This window comes from Nanorana parkeri, unplaced genomic scaffold, assembly GCF_000935625.1.
Source record: "Nanorana parkeri isolate BGI_ZX_2015 unplaced genomic scaffold, ASM93562v1 scaffold385, whole genome shotgun sequence".
In the NCBI taxonomy this organism is placed as follows: Eukaryota; Metazoa; Chordata; class Amphibia; order Anura; family Dicroglossidae; genus Nanorana; species Nanorana parkeri.
This window is the reverse complement of record NW_017306653.1, coordinates 1,256,634-1,283,891: the sequence shown is the minus strand read 5'-3', so window position 1 is coordinate 1,283,891 and position 27,258 is coordinate 1,256,634. Positions and strand designations below refer to the sequence as shown.

At 47.4% G+C, this 27,258-nt stretch overlaps 1 protein-coding gene across 1 annotated transcript; it reads left to right on the top strand.

Moving 5' to 3' along the window:
- The first annotated feature begins 1,606 nt into the window (after positions 1–1,606).
- LOC108789276 (kinesin-like protein KIF6) lies at positions 1,607–23,422 on the top strand. The gene is made up of 8 exons (XM_018559245.1): positions 1,607–1,652; positions 3,659–3,739; positions 5,879–5,963; positions 7,468–7,603; positions 7,779–7,837; positions 14,091–14,162; positions 18,752–18,867; positions 23,353–23,422. The coding sequence occupies exons 1-8, from the start codon at positions 1,607–1,609 to the stop codon at positions 23,367–23,369; spliced, it is 612 nt and encodes a 203-aa protein (XP_018414747.1). The 3' UTR covers positions 23,370–23,422.
- The last annotated feature ends 3,836 nt before the right edge of the window (positions 23,423–27,258 follow it).

Here is a 27,258-nt window from a genome sequence, read left to right as displayed (position 1 = left end):
GGACACCAGGCAAGAATTCTGAGACGTAGGGTTATGTCACTGCCCTCAAGAGAAATGGACACTAGGCAAGAATTCTGAGACATAGGGTTATGCCACTGCCCTCAGGAGAAATGGACACCAGGCAAGAATTCTGAGACGTAGGGTTATGTCACAGCTTTCTGGAGAAATGTACACCAGGTAAGAATTCTGAGACGTAGGGTTATGTCACAGCCTTCTGGAGAAATGTACACCAGGCAAGAATTCTAAGACATAGGGTTATGCCACAGCCCTCAGGAGAAATGTACACCAGGCAAGAATTCTGAGACGTAGGGTTATGCCACAGCCTTCTGGAGAAATGGACACGAGGCAAGAATTCTGAGACGTAGGGTTATGTCACTGCCCTCAGGAGAAATGGACACCAGGCAAGAATTCTGAGACGTAGGGTTATGCCACAGCCTTCTAGGAGAAATGAACACTAGGCAAAAAATAATTTTGTTCTCACTGTAAAATCCTTTTCTCTGAGTCCCTCATTTCTTTTCATACTTAAGTTCTCCATAGAATATAGAAATCCATCAGGGATGGTAGGGACCCGTCATAATGGGCACAACAGGTATACAGATCCAGAAACTCAGCACAGGGATGGTGGCAACCCCTCATAATGGGCACAAAAGGTGTAAAGACCCGGTATCTCAACACAGGAATTGTGGGACCCCCTCATAATGGACACAACAAATGTGCAGACCCAGGATCTCACACCGATAGTGGGAACTCTTCATCATGGGCACAGCAGGTATGAAGAGTCAGAAACTCAGTGCAAGGTTGGTAGGAAACCCTTATAAAGAGCACAGCAGGTGTGCAGAGATGGGAACTCGTCTTATGGATGGTGGGAGCTCCTCATAAAGGGCACAGCAGGTGTGCAGAGCCAGGTGTTTAGCGCAGGGATGGTAGGTGCCCCTTCTTATAGGCACAAAAGGTGTGCAGACCCGGTATCTCAGCACAGGGATGGTGAGACCTCCTCATAATGGGTACAGCAGGTGTGCAGGTTTGGGAACTCAGCCCAGGGATGGTGGGAAACACTCATAAGGGGGACAGTAGGCGTACAGACCCGGGAACTCAGAAATAGTGGAAGGAGATGCTGAGTGCAGAGATCTCACCTACAACGTCCCCCACAGATAGAAGAAACAGATAATTTAACCATCCAGCATCCAGCAAAAACTCAAATATCAGTATTGTGTGTAATGACACTTTACTTCAATTCCAGCTCATGCACATTATTCATCTGTCAATCTGTGAAGTGTATTTAGCTAAAGAGGATAAAGCTCTGCTCTTCTGAGCAAAACACGCTGGCATTATGTCACAGCAATCCATAACCACGTCTTCCATCTTCCCTCCATCCCAGCTAATCCCTGTGCTCCTTTCTCAGCACCTCCACCCGGCCTCCTGTCCGAGACGTTGCCAAAACGAACAGATTTATCGGGAGGCTTAATGACAGCGAGCAGCACATGTAGAGCGCTCTCTTCACCTCCGCAGAGAAGACCTGAGCCAAGACATCTTCCTTGTCTGTTATCTGTATATAGAGGAACAATGCAGCCAGAATCCTTATCAGCTAACAGCTATTTATAGAAGGATGATATGCGGAGGGAAAGGACCGTGCTCCAGACTCCTGTTCTGTGGTATTTTAATAAATATGGACAGCAGTACCATTCTGCCACTATTGCGCTGTACACAGCAGCACTATCCATGGCCAAAATACAAAAAAATATATGTATTTTGATACCGAATTTCCATAAGTTCTATTGCACTCCCAATAACCAGATCCATCTAGAAATGGGTAAACTTACTTTTTGAAGATGTCCATAGGATGTACTTCCTCAATGCACTGACACCATTTCACTCAGCCCTTTGAACGTGGGCTTCCTTGTGTCACCACTCTTACAAAGTCTGCCATCTAACTACAATTCAACATCTTAAATTCCCACAATGTAACATCGTCATTGCTTGCTGGAAGGAATGCATGATGGGTTGTCAAACCTTGTCTTAAAGTATCACCCTAACTGTCCCCTCCGCTCTTCCAAAGACCTCCTGCTTTCCAGCTCCCTCGTCAACTCCTCCCATGCTCGCCTCCAGGACTTCTCTAGATTCACTCACAAGCCTATCCCACCTCAGCCTAACCACTCAACCATCACGTTCTCAAACAATTCATTCCCACACAGCTACCTCCTCATGTATCACTTGCCCCTCCCTTTTAGATTGTAAGCCCTCAGGGGCAGGGCCCTCCTTACCATCTTGTCTTGAATTGTATTGCAATTGTAAAGTCTTCCTTATATTGTAAAGCGATGCGCAAACTGTTGGCGCTATATAAATCCTGTATAATAATAATATCTAGTCTTGACGACTTAAGATTGCCTAACATCAAGCAGCAGGGAAACCTAAACCTAATCCCTTAACATGAGCCCATCATCTAACCTTGATATAAACCTAACCTTAACCTTATAACGAAACACAACTCTTAACCTAATCCTTAACATGAGCCCATCTTCTGTACATATCCCAAACCTAGCCTCTAATCTTTGCCTAACACCTAAACCGAACCCATAACCCAGACATGAACTATTGAAATGAACCTGTACTCATACTATGTGCACTAAAGTATTTACATATTCACAAGCACTAAAAAAAAAATCACCTCTGTAGCTAAAGGCATCGTGGAGAATTTTTTTTATAGTTCAGAACCGAAGCATTGAAATCCCAGTTCATCTTCCCGTATCCTCTACCAAGAGCAGGACATTGGCAGCCTACCAGCTCTCTAAATGCACAGCAGGAGCTGGAGACTGTTGGAGACCCAACGAAACCGACTTCAGAGTCTCTGTTGTGATATTTGAGGATCTTTGAGAATGAACTTCTTCACAGTACAAGCAGCTAGAGAGGTCAGGGATGACTTGTTTTAAAGCTCTTTTACTGTTTAAAGCTGAACTCCAGGATAAGCAAATATTGTCTAAATACGGTACAATCATCATGTGTATTCTTCCTTGAATCTTGGTGCGCTTTGTGTATTCCTTCCAGATCTGGGTTCCGGCGTGAGACTTGCAGCTTCCTGTAATAAAGACCGGTCACTGCTGCTCTCTCTCCTTGTACAGGGTGACTGGTCTTGTGTCCATCCACTCCTGTAGCTTTTGCAGACAGTCTATGGTGGGTTGGGCCTTCTGGGTCCCTTCAATATATTAAATTCAATTAACATTAAGGTAATGAATGATATTTTTAAATCTGCAGTTTCCAGTAATATCATTTCTGGTGATCCTACCATGAAGGTCCTTGTATAACAGGAGGCACGTCCTGTTATAGTGTGACAACGATCTGCCCCATCTCCTAATTGCGCTCCTGTGTTGTCATCCTGTCACACAGGAGATTACAAGAGGCTGTTATAACACACATTGGCCCTCTGTTGTCACCATCAGGAAACCCGCCCTAAGAATTGCCATTGCTGGAGTGCATGTAGACAGGAAGAGGCTGAAATGAGGTTGCAGGAGTTCAGCAGCACTGAGATGGAATAAAGCTTGAAAACAAGGATTTTATTATGAAAAAAGAATCTTGTATTAATGATACACAGATACAGGGCAAACAAATGCCATTTATTTAGAGTTTACATCTACTTTAAGTTGTTTCAGGATTATTTTTTCAGATTATGGTTTCCCGTTTGTGTTTCCTGCAGATCACCTGAAGGGAGAAGTGGAGAAGAGAAGGATGCAGAGAGCAGCACTAGGTGAGTATGAGAACAAACCATGCCACATTATCTACAGGGGAGCCTGTGCTGTCATCACCTTCAGGAGAGCTAGTCATTCACTAACAGGGTTATTCACAAGGCAGCCGAGTGAATAACCCACCCGAAGTGAAGTGAACCCTATTCGGCTATTCACTTCAGGCTTGTACGGCTGATTTCAGCCGAACATTGGCTAGCTTCGGCCGCACTTCGTGACATCACAGCCGACTCCTCCCAGTTGTCATTGTTTAATGACAGTTCAGCGTTCCTTCGGCCCGGCTGAGCCGTTCGGCCGCCTTCGGGAACTGTATGGGCTACAGTGAATATTCCATACAGAAGCCCTTCTGTTCGACTGAACCGAAGGGCTCCGGCGGCCGAAGCTATCCGAAGGATCAGCTGGAGCTACGGCTGATCCTTCGGCCAGCTTTGTGCAATAGTCTGTTGTAGTCTTAGTTTATTTTCAATTTTTTCACTCATAGTTGTTCTGCTAATGGCAAATTGGCAAGCCCCAATGAATGCACTTCAGACCTCAGATCAGCCCCAGTGCATACATATCAGGCCTCAGATCAGCCCCAGTTCATACATTTTAGACCTTAGATCATCCCCAATGCATGCACTTCAGACCTCAAATTATACCCAATGTAGGCACTTCAGATCTCAGGTCAGCCGCATTGCATGTACTTGATACCTTAAATTAGCCCCAGTACATGCAATTCAGAACTCAGATTAGCCCCAATGCATGCATTTCAATCCTAAGTTCAGTCCCATTGCATACATTTCAGACATTAGTTCAGTCCCCAATGCATGCACTATAGACCTCAGATCAGCCCCACTGCATACACGTTAGACCTCAGATCAGCTCCAAGGCATGCACTTCAAACCTCAGATTATCTACGATGCAGACACTTTAGATCTTAGGTCAGCCCTATTGCATGCACTTCATACTTAAGATCAGTTCTAGTGCATACATTTCAGACATTAGGCTAGTCCCCAGTGCATGCACTTCCAACCTCACATCAGCGCCAATGAGTGCACTTCACACCTCAGATTAGTCCCAATGCATGTACGCCAGACCTTGGATCACCGACAGTGCTTTACTTTCAAACCTCAGTCTGGCCACAGTGCATGCACTTCAGACCTCAGATCAGCCCTGGTGCATGCACTGCCAACCGCAGATCAGCCCCAATGCAGGCATTGCCAGCCTCAGATCAGCACCAATGCGTGTACTTCAGACCTCAGATCAGCCCCAATGCATACATTTCAGCCCCAAACCCTATACCTTTAGGCTGGGTTCACACCTGGGCGTTTTTCAGCACTGATCAAAGCGCTGAAAAACGCTCAGCAAGTGAAATCCCATTATTTCCTATGGGCATGGTTCCCATCTGGGCGTATTTCAGCGCGTCGAAACGCGCTGACAAACGCCCTACGCCCAGGCATATTCCTGCGCGTATCCATTAGGATACAGCCAGATAGCTCTCGTGAAACGCGCATTAGATTTCTCAAATCGCGGTAAAAACACGCGGCCCGAAACGCGCATCATACGCGCATATTACGAACGCCCAGGTGGGAACCCAGCCTTAGAGATGCAGAATACCACTGTAGACGTGAAGACGGGTATGTTCTGCACAGCAAGCTGATGTCCTCAGCTGACGACGGGCTTTTAGTGATGTCAGGAAGGTAGTTGGACCAGACTTTATAATTAACAGCCTAGTGAGCTATGAGTTATAGCCAATGGCAATGGGTGCCAGCGCAACCAGCACTGAGAATGTACGCGTGCTGAGGGATGCCACCACTGCCTCGTCTAACCCATCCCTACTCTATCCAAAACAAAATAGTTTGGGCTTTAGATACACTTGAAGTGATAGAATAGTTAGAATTTTGTTCTGTATGACAGGTTCCCTTTAAGTGCGCAGAGAGTTCAGGTGCCGATGAAATAGCACTAGACAGGTGTGAGTATATGCGATGTGTCGCTTGATTAGAAACGGCCCAAGAGCTTTGTTGTCTCTCTTTATTCTCCAAGTGGAGTACGCTCCCTGGAATCACTGTAACATTACTGTATTTACTACAAGCGAGAGAGAGAGAGGCCAAGGTTGGATGCACATCCTTGCCAAAGTATTTTATCATTTTCCAAACATCCTCTAGGTGTTTCCAGCTCCTCAGATGAACTGAACGAGTATGACCCGACAGAGGATGAACTGCGAGGTCAGATGGAAGATGAAAAAAAGAGGTACAATTACTTTGCATGGCTGCAATAAAACGCTTTTCATTTGCACGTTCCCCCTTGCTGTTATAGAGATTAGTTTATGTGGGCTGGGGTGATCTAAATGCTCAGATTTAATAGGATTTTGTCTTGCCAGTGATGACCGGAATCAGTGGAAGTACGCAGCACCACTTGCAAAAACAATAAGCAATGCAGAAAGGTTTTTTAAATGTCCCATTGGGGGGATTTTCCTTCAGTTCCTGTTTCAAACTCAAAAGGAAATGAGATATCCCCTCTTCCCTGAGATATCCCCTCTTAGACAGTTGTCACCAGAACAGGCATCTCCATTGCAAGATTTCCCCTCACCTCCTGTCAAGTGTACACATTTGGAAAGCCGATCACACTCTTAAATAGTTTAATGATGAACCCAGTGGTGTATTTTGGTTTTGTGCTGCCCTAGGCAAGACTAAGCTTGGGCACCCCCCTCAATCTAAATTTGCCCCACCCCATCCTGTTTAGGACATGTGGGGTGTGCAGTTTATGGTGGGCTGTGCAGAGTCCCTTTCATGCAGTTAATACTTAAGATCAGTTCTAGTGCATACATTTCAGACATTAGCCTAGTCCCCAGTGCATGCACTTCCAACCTGTGCTGCATCTGCTGCTCCTCTTACCTGCTGCTCGAAGTGTCATCTGTACCAACAGGATATATTGCAGTCCCCGGCCTGCTTCTGGGACATCCCGCCATCAGATCACATGCTATGGCCAGCCCCGAACCACCCGCTGTTTCTCCTCCACCTCCTGTACAAAGCCAGCCGGACCACATCTCACTGGGCCCTCCCCTCCACCAGGCAGCTCTCTAATTAGGCAGCCGCTCTTAGAACTTTGTGGCCGCCTAGTTTGCCTGATTCTGTGCCGCCAAGCCTCGGCCCACTGGGCAAGTGTCCAGTATGCCCAAAGGTAAGTCCAGCCCTGTCCGCCTCATTGGTTTGGGGCGGCGTTTTCTGCCGCCCCCCCGGAAAGTGCCTAGTCTGCCTTGCGGTAGATACACCCCTGGATGAACCCCAGTAAAAAATACCCTTGCAGTGCTCCTCTCCCTCTGCACTGCAAGGGTAAAATGCTCATTAATTCTAGGGGTTGAGGAATAAGCTGTAATTCCATTGTAATATTCCTTGTTCCAGCAGACTTCTGGTGCTCAAGGTGTCAGGAAAGGACAGTCAGGCTGGGGCAGTCCAGATAATGGTGGACATCCTGCAGCCAGGACATAGATTGGGCTCGGGAGAGGAGCCGGTACAACTGTGCAAGACTGGAGGGAAGGCTCCATCATTATCCTGTTCAACTTTAATGTGTATTACAGTGTAAATGAAGACCTAATAAAGGAATTCATAAATTGAATACAATCATTACAGATATTAAACACCATACAGTTACCAGAATACATTATTTTTCCCTATAGTGGCCCCTAAGGTCATGAATCCTAGATATGTTCCTTGATTGTGGCATGACAGAGTCACTGTGTCTTCTTCTTCTGCAGGTACAAAACTCTCTTCAATCGCCTGAAGAGCCTAAAGACGGAAATTGAACACTTGCAGCTTCTCCTAGAAAAGGCGAAAGTCAAACTTCTGAAAGACTTTGAGGACTGGTGGTCCGAGGAGGCCTCAGACTTACAGGTGGAGATATGTTCTGGTTGTATCTCTGCTGCATGGCCTGGTCCTTTCTTAGCGCAGTCACTGCCCTGTGAAGAACAAGGGTTCAGTGTGCAATGTGACCTTGTATCTATGTGGGCGAGTGTAATAAGGTGGATCCATAAAGGATTAACAGTAACCTATTTTCTTCTTCCTGCAGAACCAGACGGAACTAAAATCGAGGAGCACCGCGCCATCTACCCGGTCTCTTTCTTCCAGGTACGAAATAGGTTCTCAGTAAATATACATCATGATATTACAACCCCAGGTAGTCTTACAGATCATTCACCAGTCATGAGTTTATACCTACTGGCATCTGTTCCTTCTTGCAGTATCCAGATACAAAAAACCTGCACTTTCACTATTTTTTCTTGATGTCTAACAAGCGTGCAAACGCAGGACCCTCTCCTTCAACATGTTTCTCCTCAATGGGGGCTTAGTCTTTAAGTTAAAAACCTCTCTCTACACTAGGGGCTCAGTCATGAAGGTCATGACCTTTCTCCCTAATAGGGGCTTAGTTCTGAAGGTCATGACCTTTCTCCCCAACAGGGGCTTAGTTCTGAAGGTCATGACCTTTCTCCCCAATAGGGGCTTAGTTATGAAGGCCATGACCTTTCTCTACACTAGGGGTTTAGTCATGAAGGTCATGGCCTTTCTGCCCAATAAGTGCTTAGTCATGGAGGTTCTGACCTTTCTCTACACTTGGGGCATTATGGTCATGGCCCTTCTCCCCAATAGGAGCTTATTTATGAAGGTGATGATCTTTCTCTACACTGGGGGTTTAGTCATGCAGGTCACGACCTTTCTGCCCAATAGGGGCTTAGTCTTTGAGGTCATGACCTTTCTCCCCACTAGGACTCTCATTGAGCTGGCCTACCAGTCGGCTCTATGCTGATTGGCTGAAAAGCCGGTTTCCCGGCCAATCAGCATCAAACTGGCCAAACATGAAGCCGGCTTCCCAGAAAATCATGAAGCCAGGCAGTGTGTCATTACCCGATGCTCAGCTTTCTGATTGCCTGGGAAGCCGGCTCCATGCCAGCGGAAGCACCGGTATCGGTACTCGGTATCGGCAAGTACCGACAGCAAAATATCGGTACTTGATACCGAAAAAACAGTATTCACATTACTCAACAACTGCCAGTCTTCGTTTACCTGGCCCAGTGTCTTTGACTTTGCATGTTAGAGAAGACCAACATCTTCTTTTGACGTATCGCATGTCAAATAAACTTTCATGTCGCAGTGCATATAGTTTATTTGTTGCGCAGTTGAATGTGTAACTGTCTTGCGCAATCATCCTCTTAGAACACTACTGCACAGCACTGTCTGCGCCAAATATTGACAAACTCATTTTCGGAATCATTATTAATTTGGCGCAGACAGTGAGAATTTTTGTCTATAAAGCCGCAATAGTTCATTTCAGACCCTCCAAAATTAACTACTATTTGGTGCATCCAATAAAGCAGGTTTCTGTGGAGCACCAACAATAGTTTATCTTGCGCGTTGAAGTGAGCCAGTTAATACAAATTGAGCAACTGATAACCTGCATCCTGTGCACTCCGTTATTATTCCTCCTCCACCTCTATAATTGGGGATGGAATGTTGGTCTGGAGGTCAGAGTTTTTATGCTGTGCATGGAATTATTAGGGACTTTTCTATTCCCAGCAATAGTTGAGGTGTGCCATACAGAAGCAGAATCTGCCAGTATATTTTATTGAAACAAAGCAGTGGACTAACTGCCATCCGGAAAGACTGAAGTTCCCCGCGGCCTGGTCTGTATATCATCAGTAGTTTATGGAATATTTTCCAAGTCTTAAATCTCCTCATACAGACATGACTCCTCAAGCCAAGCACAGACCTAACTCCTCAAGCCAAGCATTGAAGTAGAGAGAGTTTAATCTTCCTGATAATATAATCAACTATGATAATCCGTCACCATTTCTGAGATATGGATTTTTTTGCTCTTTCCCTCTATAGGGGTGTACTTATTATAAAAATTCCCTAGCTTTTTCATCCAGCAAAACTGCATGCACAGTTACACCGATCAGCCATAACATTATGACCACCCGCCTAATAATAAGTAGGTCCCCCATTGCCACCAAAACAGCCCTGACCCATCCAGGCATGGACTCTACTAGACCTCTGAAGGTATGCTGTGGGACCTGGCACCTGCCGTCAGTAGCAGATCCATTAAGTCCTATAAATGTTGAGGTGGGGCCTCCATGGATCAGACTTGTTTTTCCAGCAAATTTCACAGATCATCGATTGGAATGAGATCTGGAGAATTTGGAGGCCAAGTCAACACCTCGAAATCATAGTGTGATAGTGCATCATGGTGCCATCTCTTCCCCAGGTAAGTGACACACCCGCACCCGTCCACTCACATGATGTAAAAGAAAACTTGATTCATCAGACCAGGCCACCTTCTTCCATTGCTCCGTGGTCCATTTCTGATGCTCATGTTCCCATTCTAGGCACTTTTGATGGTGGACGCGGGTCAGCATGGGCACCCTGACTGGTCTGTGGCTACCCGGCAATTGTTCATCAATTGGTAAATGGGGAGAATACAGCATTATGGATAGATGGAGCTGAGGATCACAGGAAATAAATACATGTTAGCAATGAGATTTAGTGTTACAATATAAAATAATGCTGGAGGGAATGAGCATATACATGTAACCATTGCTATCCCCATAGTGTCAATGGTTACTTTTATGTGCTCATTCTCTCCAGCGGTCTCTTGAATTGTAACATTGAATCTGGTTACTAAGCTGCATTTATCTCCTATGATCCTCAGTTCCATCTATTGGCCATATTGCAATATTTTCCCCATTCACTCTGTACTTTATGAATATACCTACTGAGGAACATTCACCCAGAAGAGAAATTACACTAAGAACATTTGTTTTTGCCCCTTTCTGACAACAGCTGGTTAACGTGCACAGAATAAAAGTACATGCAGTTTCGATGGGTGAATAAGCTATGATAATTTTTTATAAATAGATCCCCAAGTGTTTTCATGTTTCTCAGGCGCCGTCTTCTGCACTCGCCTCCCTCCACAATAGACATAAAGCTGGAGCCCTGGATTACAGGTCTCTTCACCATCAGTGGCAGAGAGCGGAGCAGCTGTGGCCGTTTGTACTCATGCCAGGAAAGGAGATATGGATGGGAACAGCTGTTTCTTCTTCTGCCTGGAAAAGCTTCATCATTGTCCCACCACCAGATTGCTGTAACTGTGTGCCGGGGTATTGTTATGCTCATGTACACTTGCTGGCAGTCATGTTGTCCCATGGGTGTATCAGATCAGCCCAAACATTTAGGAATTTACAGCAGTGATACAATAACCTATAGCAATCAGTGGCAGGATCAGGTCCTTTACTACCCAAGGCAAAAAGATCAAAGTGCGCCTCTTCTACCTACCCCTCGGACTAACCATTGGCAGAATTATAATACATCAAACATGTATGGGGTATGGCACCCACACAATGTAATAATGGCTCACAATGCCAATGATGGAGTGGCTTCATTGACCTGAAACAAGTATTTAGATTAGGGGTTCACTCTGCAAATGAGGCCAAGGACAGCCAGACTTTGTAGCATTTGCAGGAGGAGGCCAGCAATGGCAACGCATATACACTATGTGCGAGCATAATGACGTCAGGCACACTTAACTGCCGGCAGCCATCTTGGTGATATATGTCGGCAAAGAGGATGTTAGGTCCATGCGGCGGGATAAGGTATGCTACCGGGTCCCCTCCTCTCTCGTGCAGCTGTCAGGCTCTCGGTCCATGACTGAGTGTCTGACTTTTCAGAGGTGGTGACACCAAAATGACTGCCAGTCATTTTGGTGTCACCGCCTCTGATAGCGTCACCCAGTGTGACCAGCACCCCCCTTGTGACGCCACTTGTGGCAGTGGAAGTTCAACTTATATGCAGTGGCAGACTGTTTCCTGTCTCCTGAGTTTTTGCCTACAGCATCCTGATGGGCTTTTGTGCAGAAGCCATTTTTCTGCTCCATGTTTCATAGATCAGCCCAGTTATTGTGGATAAAGTCCTCCTCCGCACACAGAGCCATGTAGACACGCGGGAGCCGCTCTCGTCACTGCGTGCCAGGACAGAAACATCTTTATTTCCTCCGTCCCACGCGGCAGAGCCCACTCGCCGAGCAGAGCATCGGTCTGCTTCTTCCATTACAGCGTAACATGTCTGTTCACACCAGGCCGGGGATCTGAGAGGCGAGAGCCAGCCGCGGCTTCGCTCTAAAGACTCCTCAGCGGTCAATTCACATAGCAGATGTGGAAGGGGAAGCCGCATCGCTCTGAACCCGGTGGCTCCGTCTCTGGGAATTTCCCTGCGTGCTCACTGCCGTGGTGTTAATTAGATGACATTTCAGAGCGTTCTTACTCTTTATCCCAATAATCCATCACATTCCCAGCCTGCCATTGTTACCCAGAGTGTAGAAACATGGAAAGCCGACTACTGACAGAGCAAGTGTTCATTAATAGAAGTTTAATCTGCCTTTCCTGGTTTCTCCTCCTCCCCTCGTCAGCATGCCAATGACATTTTTTAATAAAACCTTTCTGTTTTTATCACATTCCTTATTTTTTTATACCATTGCATAGAGAAGCACAGCGACCCAGTGCTGACATCTTCATCATTGGGTCTCTGCACTGCTCTATGCAATGCAGGCAGATCATGGCTGGTGGGAGGGGCCGGCAGGGTGCTGTGATGTTTTCAGGAATCGATGTACAGCACCCTGCCGGCCCTTCCTACCAGTCATGGTCTGCCTGCATTGCCTAGAGCAGTATTGAGACTCAGTACTCCTCTTAAGAGACCTCAGCCCTGATGCATGCAGTGGAATGGCTTTTGGGAGGAGTTATGCAAATATCAAAATGCCTTCATGGTTGGATGTCAGTCTGGAGGAGAGAGCACTTCTAGGCAGGCTGAATTGCCTAAAAGCTGTCAAAAGTAACTCTCACATGTGATGCCGATCCTCTGTAATAGAAAGAGCTCAAATCTAATGAATGAAAGAGGCGGGGCCAGGGACAATGAGGCTGGGGAGGAAATTGTTTAAAAGCCCGTGGAGCATGCTTACGATACACCCAAAAAGTCAACCACAAAAGTGCATGTGAACACACACACAAAAGTGCACAAAAGGGGTGCTGTCTAAAGGGTCCATCTCCCAAAGAGACAGGGCCCATCCCTGAACCCCCGGGGCACAAGGCTCCTGACAGGGTCAAGGCACTCGTTTCCACCTGGCCGAAACCAGGCGGACCCATTCCTCGTGGTCAGCCGAAGCCGACCACCAGGTACTAGGTTGAGGGCTCCCCCGAAGGAAGACCCCCTGATTCAGGGGAGGAAGGAATCTGAGGGCCACACATCCTCCCCCTAGACTTTAGGGCAGGCCCGAAGACCCACACCCTCCGTCCTGTGGAGTGAAAAACACAAATAAAAGTGAAAGGTGCACAAACAGTGAGAAAAATGATTTAGAGTGCCAATGTGAATACACTGGCTAGGCCTTGCGGCCCGGTAATAACAAATTACCCCTGGTCTTAGCCGAAAGGCCTAGCTCAAGAGGTGTTGTGGAGCAAAAAGCAAATGTGTCGTGCCAAAGTGCCGTTCACACTTGTGGGGTCCCACACCCACTGTGCTACTAGGGCACCCCTGGGTCACCACTCCAGTAGGCGTTAACACCACAGGCTTAATGCTTTCCCAGCCCCTGGCCAGACAAGCGCAGCCCCGTCCAAATCAGGAGGTTCTGGGACCTGACAGAACTCAGCGCCGAGGAGTACTCCTGACCCCCACTCTTATGTGAGTGGACGCTCATTCGGTTTCCTCCCCATTGCCAGAGAGGCTGGGGAGAAAAGCCTAGGTAATGCTGGACGTCCAGCCAGTAAATAAGACGGCTCTATCTGACTTGCTGCAGCTTCTAATGCACATTGTAAGAAGCTCACAGTGTGCAGTGACATTTCAGTCCAGGAGAGGAGCTGGTACAACTGTGCAAGACTGAAGGGAAGGGTAGAATTCAGTATATCTAATTCCTTATTAAAATGTATATATATCTATCTATCTATCTATCTATCTATCTATAGATAGATAGATAGATAGATAGATAGATAGATATACATATACGCACCTATATGCAGTGCATGTAGTTATTCTTCCTACTCTCTTTGTGTTTGCCTGATGTTCTGTATTACTGTACTGTATTTTAGAGTGGAGGGGCTTTGCTGCCATCTAGTGTCTGTATGTGGGTAGTACAGCTCTGCATTTTATCACATTTTATATATAGAGCACAAGAGATAAGGAAGTTTAGTTTATCACCAATGTCCCGATGAAGCTGTGTAATATTCTTTAGGATGTATTTCTGGGGTCAGTGGTTTCATGTTATCGGTTTATTATAATGAAAATGGCCCCGAGCCTTTCTTTATTATGACATAATTAGATTTTTTAATTGAATATTTCTATTTCACAGTGCTTCAGACAACATAGAGTCTGTAGCCAGCAGCACAGCAAGCAGTGTGCAGCGCCCAGCATCCAGCCACAGGTGAGAACAGTCAGTGCACTAATGTTCACTTGTATTGCAGTGAATACTCTGTGTTGACGGAGGACTCTGCTCCTTCTATCTAATTCCCCTCTCCTAATATACTCTGCTCTGCTGGAGGACTCTGCCCCTTCCCCTGTAAGTCTCCGCTCCTGAAATACTCTGCTGGAGGTCTCTGCTCCTTCCGCTATAACTCTCCTCTCCTGAGATATTCTCCTCTGCTGGAGGACTCTGCCCCTTCCCCTGTAAGTCTCCGCTCCTGAAATACTCTGCTGGAGGTCTCTGCTCCTTCCGCTATAACTCTCCTCTCCTGAGATATTCTCCTCTGCTGGAGGACTCTGCCCCTTCCCCTGTAAGTCTCCGCTCCTGAAATACTCTGCTGGAGGTCTCTGCTCCTTCCGCTATAACTCTCCTCTCCTGAGATATTCTCCTCTGCTGGAGGACTCTGCCCCTTCCCCTGTAAGTCTCCGCTCCTGAAATACTCTGCTGGAGGTCTCTGCTCCTTCCGCTATAACTCTCCTCTCCTGAGATATTCTCCTCTGCTGGAGGACTCTGCCCCTTCCCCTGTAAGTCTCCGCTCCTGAAATACTCTGCTGGAGGTCTCTGCTCCTTCCGCTATAACTCTCCTCTCCTGAGATATTCTCCTCTGCTGGAGGACTCTGCCCCTTCCCCTGTAAGTCTCCGCTCCTGAAATACTCTGCTGGAGGTCTCTGCTCCTTCCGCTATAACTCTCCTCTCCTGAGATATTCTCCTCTGCTGGAGGACTCTGCCCCTTCCCCTGTAAGTCTCCGCTCCTGAAATACTCTGCTGGAGGTCTCTGCTCCTTCCGCTATAACTCTCCTCTCCTGAGATATTCTCCTCTGCTGGAGGACTCTGCCCCTTCCCCTGTAAGTCTCCGCTCCTGAAATACTCTGCTGGAGGTCTCTGCTCCTTCCGCTATAACTCTCCTCTCCTGAGATATTCTCCTCTGCTGGAGGACTCTGCCCCTTCCCCTGTAAGTCTCCGCTCCTGAAATACTCTGCTGGAGGTCTCTGCTCCTTCCGCTATAACTCTCCTCTCCTGAGATATTCTCCTCTGCTGGAGGACTCTGCCCCTTCCCCTGTAAGTCTCCGCTCCTGAAATACTCTGCTGGAGGTCTCTGCTCCTTCCGCTATAACTCTCCTCTCCTGAGATATTCTCCTCTGCTGGAGGACTCTGCCCCTTCCCCTGTAAGTCTCCGCTCCTGAAATACTCTGCTGGAGGTCTCTGCTCCTTCCGCTATAACTCTCCTCTCCTGAGATATTCTCCTCTGCTGGAGGACTCTGCCCCTTCCCCTGTAAGTCTCCGCTCCTGAAATACTCTGCTGGAGGTCTCTGCTCCTTCCGCTATAACTCTCCTCTCCTGAGATATTCTCCTCTGCTGGAGGACTCTGCCCCTTCCCCTGTAAGTCTCCGCTCCTGAAATACTCTGCTGGAGGTCTCTGCTCCTTCCGCTATAACTCTCCTCTCCTGAGATATTCTCCTCTGCTGGAGGACTCTGCCCCTTCCCCTGTAAGTCTCCGCTCCTGAAATACTCTGCTGGAGGTCTCTGCTCCTTCCGCTATAACTCTCCTCTCCTGAGATATTCTCCTCTGCTGGAGGACTCTGCCCCTTCCCCTGTAAGTCTCCGCTCCTGAAATACTCTGCTGGAGGTCTCTGCTCCTTCCGCTATAACTCTCCTCTCCTGAGATATTCTCCTCTGCTGGAGGACTCTGCCCCTTCCCCTGTAAGTCTCCGCTCCTGAAATACTCTGCTGGAGGTCTCTGCTCCTTCCGCTATAACTCTCCTCTCCTGAGATATTCTCCTCTGCTGGAGGACTCTGCCCCTTCCCCTGTAAGTCTCCGCTCCTGAAATACTCTGCTGGAGGTCTCTGCTCCTTCCGCTATAACTCTCCTCTCCTGAGATATTCTCCTCTGCTGGAGGACTCTGCCCCTTCCCCTGTAAGTCTCCGCTCCTGAAATACTCTGCTGGAGGTCTCTGCTCCTTCCGCTATAACTCTCCTCTCCTGAGATATTCTCCTCTGCTGGAGGACTCTGCCCCTTCCCCTGTAAGTCTCCGCTCCTGAAATACTCTGCTGGAGGTCTCTGCTCCTTCCGCTATAACTCTCCTCTCCTGAGATATTCTCCTCTGCTGGAGGACTCTGCCCCTTCCCCTGTAAGTCTCCGCTCCTGAAATACTCTGCTGGAGGTCTCTGCTCCTTCCGCTATAACTCTCCTCTCCTGAGATATTCTCCTCTGCTGGAGGACTCTGCCCCTTCCCCTGTAAGTCTCCGCTCCTGAAATACTCTGCTGGAGGTCTCTGCTCCTTCCGCTATAACTCTCCTCTCCTGAGATATTCTCCTCTGCTGGAGGACTCTGCCCCTTCCCCTGTAAGTCTCCGCTCCTGAAATACTCTGCTGGAGGTCTCTGCTCCTTCCGCTATAACTCTCCTCTCCTGAGATATTCTCCTCTGCTGGAGGACTCTGCCCCTTCCCCTGTAAGTCTCCGCTCCTGAAATACTCTGCTGGAGGTCTCTGCTCCTTCCGCTATAACTCTCCTCTCCTGAGATATTCTCCTCTGCTGGAGGACTCTGCCCCTTCCCCTGTAAGTCTCCGCTCCTGAAATACTCTGCTGGAGGTCTCTGCTCCTTCCGCTATAACTCTCCTCTCCTGAGATATTCTCCTCTGCTGGAGGACTCTGCCCCTTCCCCTGTAAGTCTCCGCTCCTGAAATACTCTGCTGGAGGTCTCTGCTCCTTCCGCTATAACTCTCCTCTCCTGAGATATTCTCCTCTGCTGGAGGACTCTGCCCCTTCCCCTGTAAGTCTCCGCTCCTGAAATACTCTGCTGGAGGTCTCTGCTCCTTCCGCTATAACTCTCCTCTCCTGAGATATTCTCCTCTGCTGGAGGACTCTGCCCCTTCCCCTGTAAGTCTCCGCTCCTGAAATACTCTGCTGGAGGTCTCTGCTCCTTCCGCTATAACTCTCCTCTCCTGAGATATTCTCCTCTGCTGGAGGACTCTGCCCCTTCCCCTGTAAGTCTCCGCTCCTGAAATACTCTGCTGGAGGTCTCTGCTCCTTCCGCTATAACTCTCCTCTCCTGAGATATTCTCCTCTGCTGGAGGACTCTGCCCCTTCCCCTGTAAGTCTCCGCTCCTGAAATACTCTGCTGGAGGTCTCTGCTCCTTCCGCTATAACTCTCCTCTCCTGAGATATTCTCCTCTGCTGGAGGACTCTGCCCCTTCCCCTGTAAGTCTCCGCTCCTGAAATACTCTGCTGGAGGTCTCTGCTCCTTCCGCTATAACTCTCCTCTCCTGAGATATTCTCCTCTGCTGGAGGACTCTGCCCCTTCCCCTGTAAGTCTCCGCTCCTGAAATACTCTGCTGGAGGTCTCTGCTCCTTCCGCTATAACTCTCCTCTCCTGAGATATTCTCCTCTGCTGGAGGACTCTGCCCCTTCCCCTGTAAGTCTCCGCTCCTGAAATACTCTGCTGGAGGTCTCTGCTCCTTCCGCTATAACTCTCCTCTCCTGAGATATTCTCCTCTGCTGGAGGACTCTGCCCCTTCCCCTGTAAGTCTCCGCTCCTGAAATACTCTGCTGGAGGTCTCTGCTCCTTCCGCTATAACTCTCCTCTCCTGAGATATTCTCCTCTGCTGGAGGACTCTGCCCCTTCCCCTGTAAGTCTCCGCTCCTGAAATACTCTGCTGGAGGTCTCTGCTCCTTCCGCTATAACTCTCCTCTCCTGAGATATTCTCCTCTGCTGGAGGACTCTGCCCCTTCCCCTGTAAGTCTCCGCTCCTGAAATACTCTGCTGGAGGTCTCTGCTCCTTCCGCTATAACTCTCCTCTCCTGAGATATTCTCCTCTGCTGGAGGACTCTGCCCCTTCCCCTGTAAGTCTCCGCTCCTGAAATACTCTGCTGGAGGTCTCTGCTCCTTCCGCTATAACTCTCCTCTCCTGAGATATTCTCCTCTGCTGGAGGACTCTGCCCCTTCCCCTGTAAGTCTCCGCTCCTGAAATACTCTGCTGGAGGTCTCTGCTCCTTCCGCTATAACTCTCCTCTCCTGAGATATTCTCCTCTGCTGGAGGACTCTGCCCCTTCCCCTGTAAGTCTCCGCTCCTGAAATACTCTGCTGGAGGTCTCTGCTCCTTCCGCTATAACTCTCCTCTCCTGAGATATTCTCCTCTGCTGGAGGACTCTGCCCCTTCCCCTGTAAGTCTCCGCTCCTGAAATACTCTGCTGGAGGTCTCTGCTCCTTCCTCTATAACTCTCCTCTCCTGAAATACTCTGCTAGATGTCTCTGCTCCTTCCTCTATAACTCTCCTCTCCTGAAATACTCTGCTCTGCTGGAGGACTCTGCTCCTTCCCCTATAACTCTCCTCTCCTGAAATACTCTGCTGGGCTGGAGGACTCTGCTCCTTCTGGTATAACTCTATTGCAGTATTTTAGGCGTAAAATCTTTGTTTCACACAAAAAGGCAAGCTGTAAGGGTAGGGGGTTGGGGGAAAGTTAAACATAGACAAAATATGTTATTTTACTACTGAACCTGAGTACATATATACCCTGTATCCATTATCTATACATTTACCTAAAACATTTCACCTTCCAGAGCTTCTCGGTCCACAAGCACTCCAATCCCGCTCACAGGTGACAGCCAGACAGACGCCGACATCCTGGCATTTGTGAGAGCGCGGCAGAATCTCCTGCAGAGGAAAGGTAACGGGAGCGTCTGTAATGTACCAATAAAGTGTTTTTCTATTTATAAAGATCAGCAAAAATAATTGTCTTCAGTTTTCTCGCACTCCGTCCTCATTCATGGTAAAACTTCTCCTCTAATGCTGAAGTTCAATCTACCTATACTTGGCCCTTCCCGGTCCCCCCTTCCCCTCATTCACATGGTAATGACAATTCTCAATGAAATCTGTTTCCATGGCATCTCTTATTTTAGGCTCAGTGATGTCATCATTGGGCCTCTATGCAATGCAGACAGATCACGGCTGGTGGGAGGGGCCAGCAGGGGGCTGTACATAGCATCCTGGGCAACACGGTGCGGTAGTGGTTACTGCTTCTGGGGGTCCCCAGTTTAAATCCCGGTCTAGTCACTATCTGCAAGGAGGTTGCATGTTCTCCCTGTGCTTGCGTGGGTTTCCTCCGGGTACTCTGGTTTCCTCCCACACTCCAAAGACATGCTGGAAGGTTAATTGGCTCCTGTCCTGTATGAATGGATCATATAAAACAGCACAGCACCCTGCCTTAGTACTCCTCTCAAGAGTCCTTAGCCCAGATGTAAGCAGTGGACTGGCTTTTGGGAGAAGTTATGCAATTATCTTGATAAATGGATATCAGTCTGGAGACGTAGGTGCTCCAAGGCAGGCTGCATTTGCATGCAGAGCACCGTAGGTAATGTCATCATGTTATGCTGAGCCTCCATGATTCAAAAAACCGACATCCAATGAATAAAAGGGGGCGGGCCAAGGACAAGTCAGACTGGGGAGGAAAGGGCTAGAATTTGCTGGACAACTTCCAGGCATAATCTATCAGACTTACAGCTACTTCTTCTTCTACAGCTGTCACTGAAATTGCCGGTGTTGGTGGCCTAGGAGAGCGGTGACATCTCTCAATCATGTGACAGTGTTTAGGTCTAGCGATTGGCTGCTAGATATGAGCACTGTGATGGGGAGCAGGTTAAATGCTCTTCCCAGCCACACACAGAAGTGCCGGTGTTCTATTGAAAGCTCCAACTCATCGAGATCTCCAACTACCTCACTTCCGATGCTCAAAAAAACTGGAGCCCTGTACGGTTGCGGTGCGCATAGCGTTTTCAGAACACTCGTCGAGTTTTCCACCTGCTGAATGTTGTTAAAATGCAGCTGTACAGAGCTCCGTCAGTCTTTGTGTTTTGTAGTCTAATGCCATCTAGTCGAAATCTCCAACTTGCAGGTACCCAGCAGTGAGGTAGTTGGAGATTTCGACGAGTTGGAGCTTTCGATAGAACACCGGGTAGTATTGCTGGTTGCAGCAGAGGAAGGAGCTAGAAGGGTGATTATATTGCATATGCTGGTTCCCATTCTTGCAGCTTAGATGTTGATGCTATGTGTGCTATGTAGAAGCTGTGGTCATTTTTGGACATTGCAAGGAGGAAGCCGTATTTGCTGATTGAATATACAGGTTGTGCTTCCGGCTTAGTAAAGCAACTTAGTAATTGTGTAAGGCGGATGGGGACAGAGCCAGGAAGTATGGAAGAGAGATGTTGCCACACTCCCCAACAATCTAAGAAGTGAGCAGACGACCCAGCCCCCGAGATTCTACCTATAACCCAAGTATCACTTTTGGGGCGGACGTGCCCTTTAAGGGAGACCTGCAGATGGAATTATCAGCTCTCTCCCATCATTTCCAGTGAGCAGTGATGAGCAGAAGCAGCATATGGTGTTACTGTTGTCCTAAGAGGCACTTTATTATCTGTTGGCTTATCAGCATTTGCTGTCAGGCAAACACACAGAGAATAGCAGGCGACACCACTTCACAGCGACCGACGCTTCTCCGACTTCCATCTCTGTTTGTCTCTGTGCACCCGGCTCCACCGTACTGAGCTGATCTGAGTGATAATATACTGTGCCATGGCCAACTCCGTCTATGATCAGCTGCCCATTGTACCCCTCTGACAACACTGCTTCCCAATAGCGAGGAGTGAAATATGAGAGATTCCTGTTGTCTGAAATTTAGTGATTTTTCCCAAATTTCACCATTTTGGCCAAATTCATCAGAGTCAATGGGACGGTGAAATGAAAGGGAAATTCCTGATCAACATACAATTCAAATATTTACATTTTTCTAAAAATACTTGTTTTGAGACCCAGGGAGGTCATCATTGGGTCTCTTGGCTCTTCGGTGGGAGGGGCCAGCAGAATCATGTACATGTCACAGCTTTCTGGCTTGGGTCCTTTTCAAAAGTATTGTAGAAAAGACAACATCCCCGGAATCCCTTTAGATGTTCCTGCTTCTCATCCCCGGAATCCCATTACATGTTCCTGCTTCTCATCCCCGGAATCCCATTACATGTGCCTGAATCTCATCCCCGGAATTCCTGTACATGTGCCTGAATCTCATCCCCGGAATCCCTTTACATGTGCCTGAATCTCATTCCCGGAATCCTATTATATGTGCCTGAATCTCATCCCCGGAATCCCATTACATGTGCCTGCTTCTCATCCCCGGAATCCCTTTACATGTGCCTGAATCTCATCCTCGGAATCCCTTTAGATGTTCCTGCTTCTCATCCCCGGAATCCCATTACATGTGCCTGAATCTCATCCCCGGAATTCCTGTACATGTGCCTGAATCTCATCCCCGGAATCCCTTTACATGTGCCTGAATCTCATCCTCGGAATCCCTTTAGATGTTCCTGCTTCTCATCCCCCAGAATCCCTTTAGATGTGCCTGACTCTCATCCCCGGAATCCCTTTAGATGTGCCTGAATCTCATCCCTGGAATCCCTTTAGATGTGCCTGAATCTCATCCCCGGAATCTTTTTAGATGTGAATCTCATCCCCGGAATCCCTTTAGATGTGAATCTCATCCTCGGAATCCCTTTTAGATGTGCTTGAATCTCATCCTCGGAATCCCTTTAGATGTTCCTGCTTCTCATCCCCGGAATCCCTTTAGATGTTCCTGCTTCTCATCCCCGGAATCCCTTTAGATGTTCCTGCTTCTCATCCCCGGAATCCCTTTAGATGTTCCTGCTTCTCATCCCCGGAATCCCTTTAGATGTTCCTGCTTCTCATCCCCCGGAATCCCTTTAGATGTTCCTGCTTCTCATCCCCAGAATACCTTTAGATGTGCCTGAATCTCATCCCCGGAATCCCTGTACATGTGCCTGAATCTCACACCCGGAATCCCTTTAGATGTGCCCAAATCTCCCTACTGACCAAAGGATGCTCCAGACTTTATCAGTGCACTCTGCCAATCCATTGACCAGGTTGCAGGCATGTCTAAAGGGATGCTCATAGCTGGGGGGGGGCAATGACAGTACAGAGCAGGGGGAGAAGTGTTTAATGAATGACGCAGGAAATGAAGGCAGGCTTAAGATAGCTGCTGCAAGTGTAAAGGGTTATATTGGGGAGATGCAGGTTTCCCGGGAATTGAGAGTTATCTGTTTCAGCACAGGAGAGGATTTGCTACAAGAGTGCGGAGGAAAAGGTAAGGCTGGAGTTCAGCTTTAACCCTCATGCACATGCCGGGATTTGTAGTTCCTCGGTGACTGCACTGTCTACTGATATCAGCCTGTGACTTGTGTTTGATAACAGAGGCGCCTTCCATCTCCAGCAGCGGTCACGCGTAGCGCTTAATATGGTATTATTGTTGTGTGTTTATCTAGTCCATTACCCTGATGTGAGAGTCCGCTAACTCATCACATTGCCCCTGTATTAGCAGACATTTATCACTGCGCTCCGTGCGCACAGACGTAACAAAACCCACTCACTCCATTTACAGCAGAGCTGGGCTCCTGTATGAAAGAGAACCTGTCAGTGACTTTACATATTGGTCAGGACACTATCTGCATGGAGTTTGCATGTTCTCCCTGTGCTTGCCTTGGTTTCCTTCCACACACCAAAGACATGCTGGAAAGGTAATTGGCTCCTGTCTACGTTGCCAGGGCTAATGATTTCTTCTTCTGTTTGATTAAAGCTGAATTCTAGGACCACACGGGAAAGAAGCACAATAGATGCTGGGAGGAAAAGTTATTTCTAAGCTTTCATGTCAGGGTGAGATGTGTAGCCATTGCAAGGACTACATCTCCCAGCATGCCTTTCATCTGTCCAGCAGGTGTGGACTGGATGATGTCACTTGGGGGAGGGATTAGATAATGTCAAAAAGTCCACGGTGGATACTGGTGACATTGAAGATGTGTGTCAACATTTAATTGACTGCTCTGTCTGCAGTCTCACCTTAAATGAAATATTTGTTGCTACTCATGTACCCCGACCCCCTTCCTCTGTGTGGGGTTGTTGTTGTTGTTGTCTTGAACTATTTTTTAACATGTAAATAAAGATATTGAAACTAAGAATAGTCAGAATCAGATGACTCGCTTAGCATCCTGGCTCCGCCCCTCTCCGTACATTTTTGCATAATTCAGCCCGTGTTTACCAATCACATGTGTATTTCCTGTCAGCTGTCTGTATGATTGTTGTGCTTCCTCCCCAGGCTCCGCCCACCAGTGACGGATAGAAGCCGCGCCAACACGTGTTCAGATGGACTGTCAATACCAGCTCTCTATTGTTCTCCCCAGGACCTGTCTCTTCTCTTTCCAATGGAGAGTCTCTTTAAATGGAGCAAAATCAGGACATATTGCTGTGATGACACCCCTGACAGTGCCATATTGCAGGACGGTAAATGGTGCCATGAACGGATCATAGAATGTACATGCCATCTGCAGGCATAAAAAGCACCGGTCATTTCTGTGTTATTGGTCACTTTATTGTTTGCTTCGGCATGACAGAGCACTCTCTCTCTCTCTCTCTCTTTTCTATCTATCTATCTATCTATCTATCTATCTATCTATCTATCTATCTATCTCTCTCTCTCCTCTCTCTCTCTTCTCTCCTCCCCTCTCTCTTCTCTCTCTATCTCTCTCTTCTCTCCTCCCCTCTCTCTCCCTTCTCTCCTCCCCTCTCTCTTCTCTCTCTCTTCTCTCCTCCCCTCTCTCTCTTCTCTCCTCCCCTCTCTCTTCTCTCTCTATCTATCTCTCTCTTCTCTCCTCCCCTCTCTCTCTTCTCTCCTCCCCTCTCTCTTCTCTCTCTATCTATCTCTCTCTTCTCTCCTCCCCTCTCTCTCTTCTCTATCTATCTCTCCCTCTCTCTATCTATCTCTATCTCTCCCTCTCTCTCTATCTATCTCTATCTCTCCCTCTCTCTCTGCTCTCTCTCTTCTCTCTCTCTCTCTCTCTCTCTCTCTTTTCTATCTATCTATCTATCTATCTATCTATCTATCTATCTATCTATCTATCTATCTATCTATCTATCTATCTCTATATCTCCCTACTCTCTCCCTCTCCCTCTTTCTCTACTCTCTCTCTCTCTTCTCTCTCTCCTCTCTCTCTCTCTTCTCTCTATCTATCTTTCTATCTCCCTCTCTCTATCTCCCTCACTCTTTCTCTATACACTCTCTCTCTCCCTCCCCTCTCCCTCATGTTTGTTTATTACATAGACAGACCCTGCTTCCTGCTTAGTGGTGCTGCACAGCAGTTGTATTTTAGGCCCTTCGTACTATAGTGTGTTAAAGAGTAATTGAACTCCACAAGCTGTGCCTACAACTAAGGCAGGCAGAGAGCCAAGGGCTAGTCACCAGTGTTGCCTGTGGTCTCTCAGCAACTGAGCGTCCCTAATACTGACTTCTTATGCCTTGTTCTGCACTGTCTCTCTGACTAGGCAGCCATCTTGGTAGAGGCAGGTCTTTGCTTCCTCATGTCAGAGCCTCCAGCAAGTGAGCGGCACGTAATGTGCACAGTGCATTGCCTGCTATTATTACAGTGCCTTGGGGTTCCATATGAAACGAATGGCTGAGCAATGCAGTTCTGTAGACATGTTGCCATGCGTTGCAGTAAAGCTTAGTAGATCACCTGAATGGACCGGACTGTTCCTCTTTCTAAATGGCTCTGATCAGAGCGATGAAAAACAATACAACGTCCGTGTTGCTCATTGTGTTACCTCAGTGGTAGATCATCACAGAGGCTGACATACAGATGACCACTAGAGGGCGAGTCTACCAATCCGCATAATATGGTCATAGAAATATGGTACAGCAAGTAGGTGACATCAGAAATTCCTTTCAGGTGAACTTTACAATAACTCACAATATGTGATGACTGAACAGTGTGGTTTCCGTGTAGCATGTACACACGGTGCCCTCCCTGGGCCTGTACATTAGGATTTGAGATCTGTCCAAAGTTTGCTTTCTATTAATAATAACACCGGGATTTTTGTTCTGATTTACTGTTATTTGTGTTGTCGTCGGGTTCACATGTAAAGCGCAGCTGCTTAATGTGGAGCGATCCTTTATAAATAATGTCATTAGTGCCACCGAAAATGGATTCCTTCCTCCATTTGTTTGATTATTTTATTGAAATTTGTATTTATTAATAATAAAATATTTTTTTATAGGATGATATAATAATTGTTTTTATGCTTTACTTCTGTATGGGCCAAATTATAGTTTGTGATTATATATAATGCGGGGACAGCCAGGTTTGTTTATTACATAGGCGGGCCTTGCTTCCTGCTTAGTAGTGCTGCACAGTGGTTTTATTTTACACTTCCCTTCACATTATATACTATTATGTCTTAAAGGGAAACTGAGCTCCTGAGGCTGTGCCCCAAAAAACATAGGCAGAGTGTTAAGGACTAGTCGCCACTACTGCCTGTGGTCTTCCTGCAGCTGATCATTTACTGATTACTGACATACCATGCCCTGTTAAACACTTTGTCTCTGCACAGAGGCGGCCATCTTAGTAGGAGGCAGTTCTTTGCTTCCTTAGAGTTGCTCCCCTGATGACTGGTGGCATAGTGATGAAGAAGCAGGAGAGGTGGATGAAGCACAGATCCATCAAGTCAATAAAGCAGAAGCAGGGAGATGCTGGCACTGCAGGTTCTCAGGTGCAGCTTCCTCTCCAGCAAGGAGAACAATGATCAGTACAGTAATGACATCACCAAATCTCCTGAGACCAGCAGTCAGATGTAGCAGTGCCTTAGATGAGCTCTCACTGCAGATATAAAGCTCTGAGGCTATTGGCACAGGATTGCTCATGTACACTCACATACCAGGACTTTTCAGAAGGAATTTAAAACAAAAGGTAAATTTTCAGGACAATTACAATTTCTAGATGATCCCTATTGGAAATCATATCTTCACTTTAAAGCACAGCTAGATTTTGTAATGCGTATAGATATATAAACTATATTGCCAAAAGTATTGGGCCACCCCTCCAAATCATTGGATTAAGGAGTTCCAATCACCTCCATGGCCACAGGTGTATACAATCACGCACCTCGGCATGCAGACGCTTCTACAAACATTTGTGAAAGATTGGGTCGCTCTCAGGACCTCAGTGACTACAAGCGTGGTACCGTGATAGGTTGTCACCTGTGCAATCAGTCCATCCGTAACATTTCCTTGCTGCTAAATATTCCACGGTCACCTGTTAGTGTATTGTAACAAAGTGGAAGCAACTGGGAACAACAGCAACTCAGCCACGAAGTGGTAGGCCACGTAAAATGTCAGAGCGGGGTGAGCGCATGCTGAAGCACACAGTGCGCAGAAGTCGCCAACTGTCTGCAGAGTCAATAGCTACAGACCTCCAAACTTCACGTGGCCTTCAGATTGGCACAGTCCAGTTCCAAGTGAAGGGAACTCTTAAGGCATCAGCATACCAAGACATTTTGGACAATTTCATGCTCGGAACTTTGTGGGAGGAGTTTGGGGATGGCTCCTTCCCGTTCCCAGATGACTGCGCACCAGTGCACAAAGCAAGGTCCATAAAGACATGGATGAGCGAGTTTGGGGTGGAGGAACTTGACTGGCCTGCACAGAGTCCTGACCTCAACCCCATAGAACACCTTTGGGATGAATTAGAGCGGAGACTGCGAGTCCGGCCTTCTCGTCCAACATCAGTACCTGACCTCACAAATGGTCCAACATTCCCATAGACACACTCCTAAACCTTGTGGACGCATTCCCAGAAGAGTTGAAGCTGTTCTAGCAGCAAAGGGCGGAGCTAACTCAATATTGAACCCTACGGACTAAGACTGGGATGCCATTAAAGTTCATGTGTGTGTAAAGGCGTCCCAATACTTTTGGCAATATAGTGTATCTGGAAGTGATCATCTGATATGTAAATACTAATGAAGGCCCCTTCACACCTGTCTGGTGTGTTATTTCACACATCAATGTCTGTTGCGTTGTCAGCCCATTCAGTTTAATTAGACTTTAAATTGTAAAGTCTAATTAAATTGGAGTGTGTCTGTGGGCATTTGTGTCCATTCAGTCAAGAGAGCATTTGTGAGGTCAGGCATTTATGGTGGATGAGACCTGGCTCGCCATCGGCATTCTAACTCA

Bases quoted from the DNA above. Each gene is read 5' to 3' on its own strand.
- LOC108789276 (XM_018559245.1), top strand. From the start codon at position 1,607: ATGATATGCGGAGGGAAAGGACCGTGCTCCAGACTCCTGTTCTGTG. The intron at 5,964-7,467 runs GTACAATTACTT...CTTCTTCTGCAG, and splicing joins ATGGAAGATGAAAAAAAGAG to GTACAAAACTCTCTTCAATC. The intron at 14,163-18,751 runs GTGAGAACAGTC...CTAAAACATTTC, and splicing joins CGCCCAGCATCCAGCCACAG to ACCTTCCAGAGCTTCTCGGT.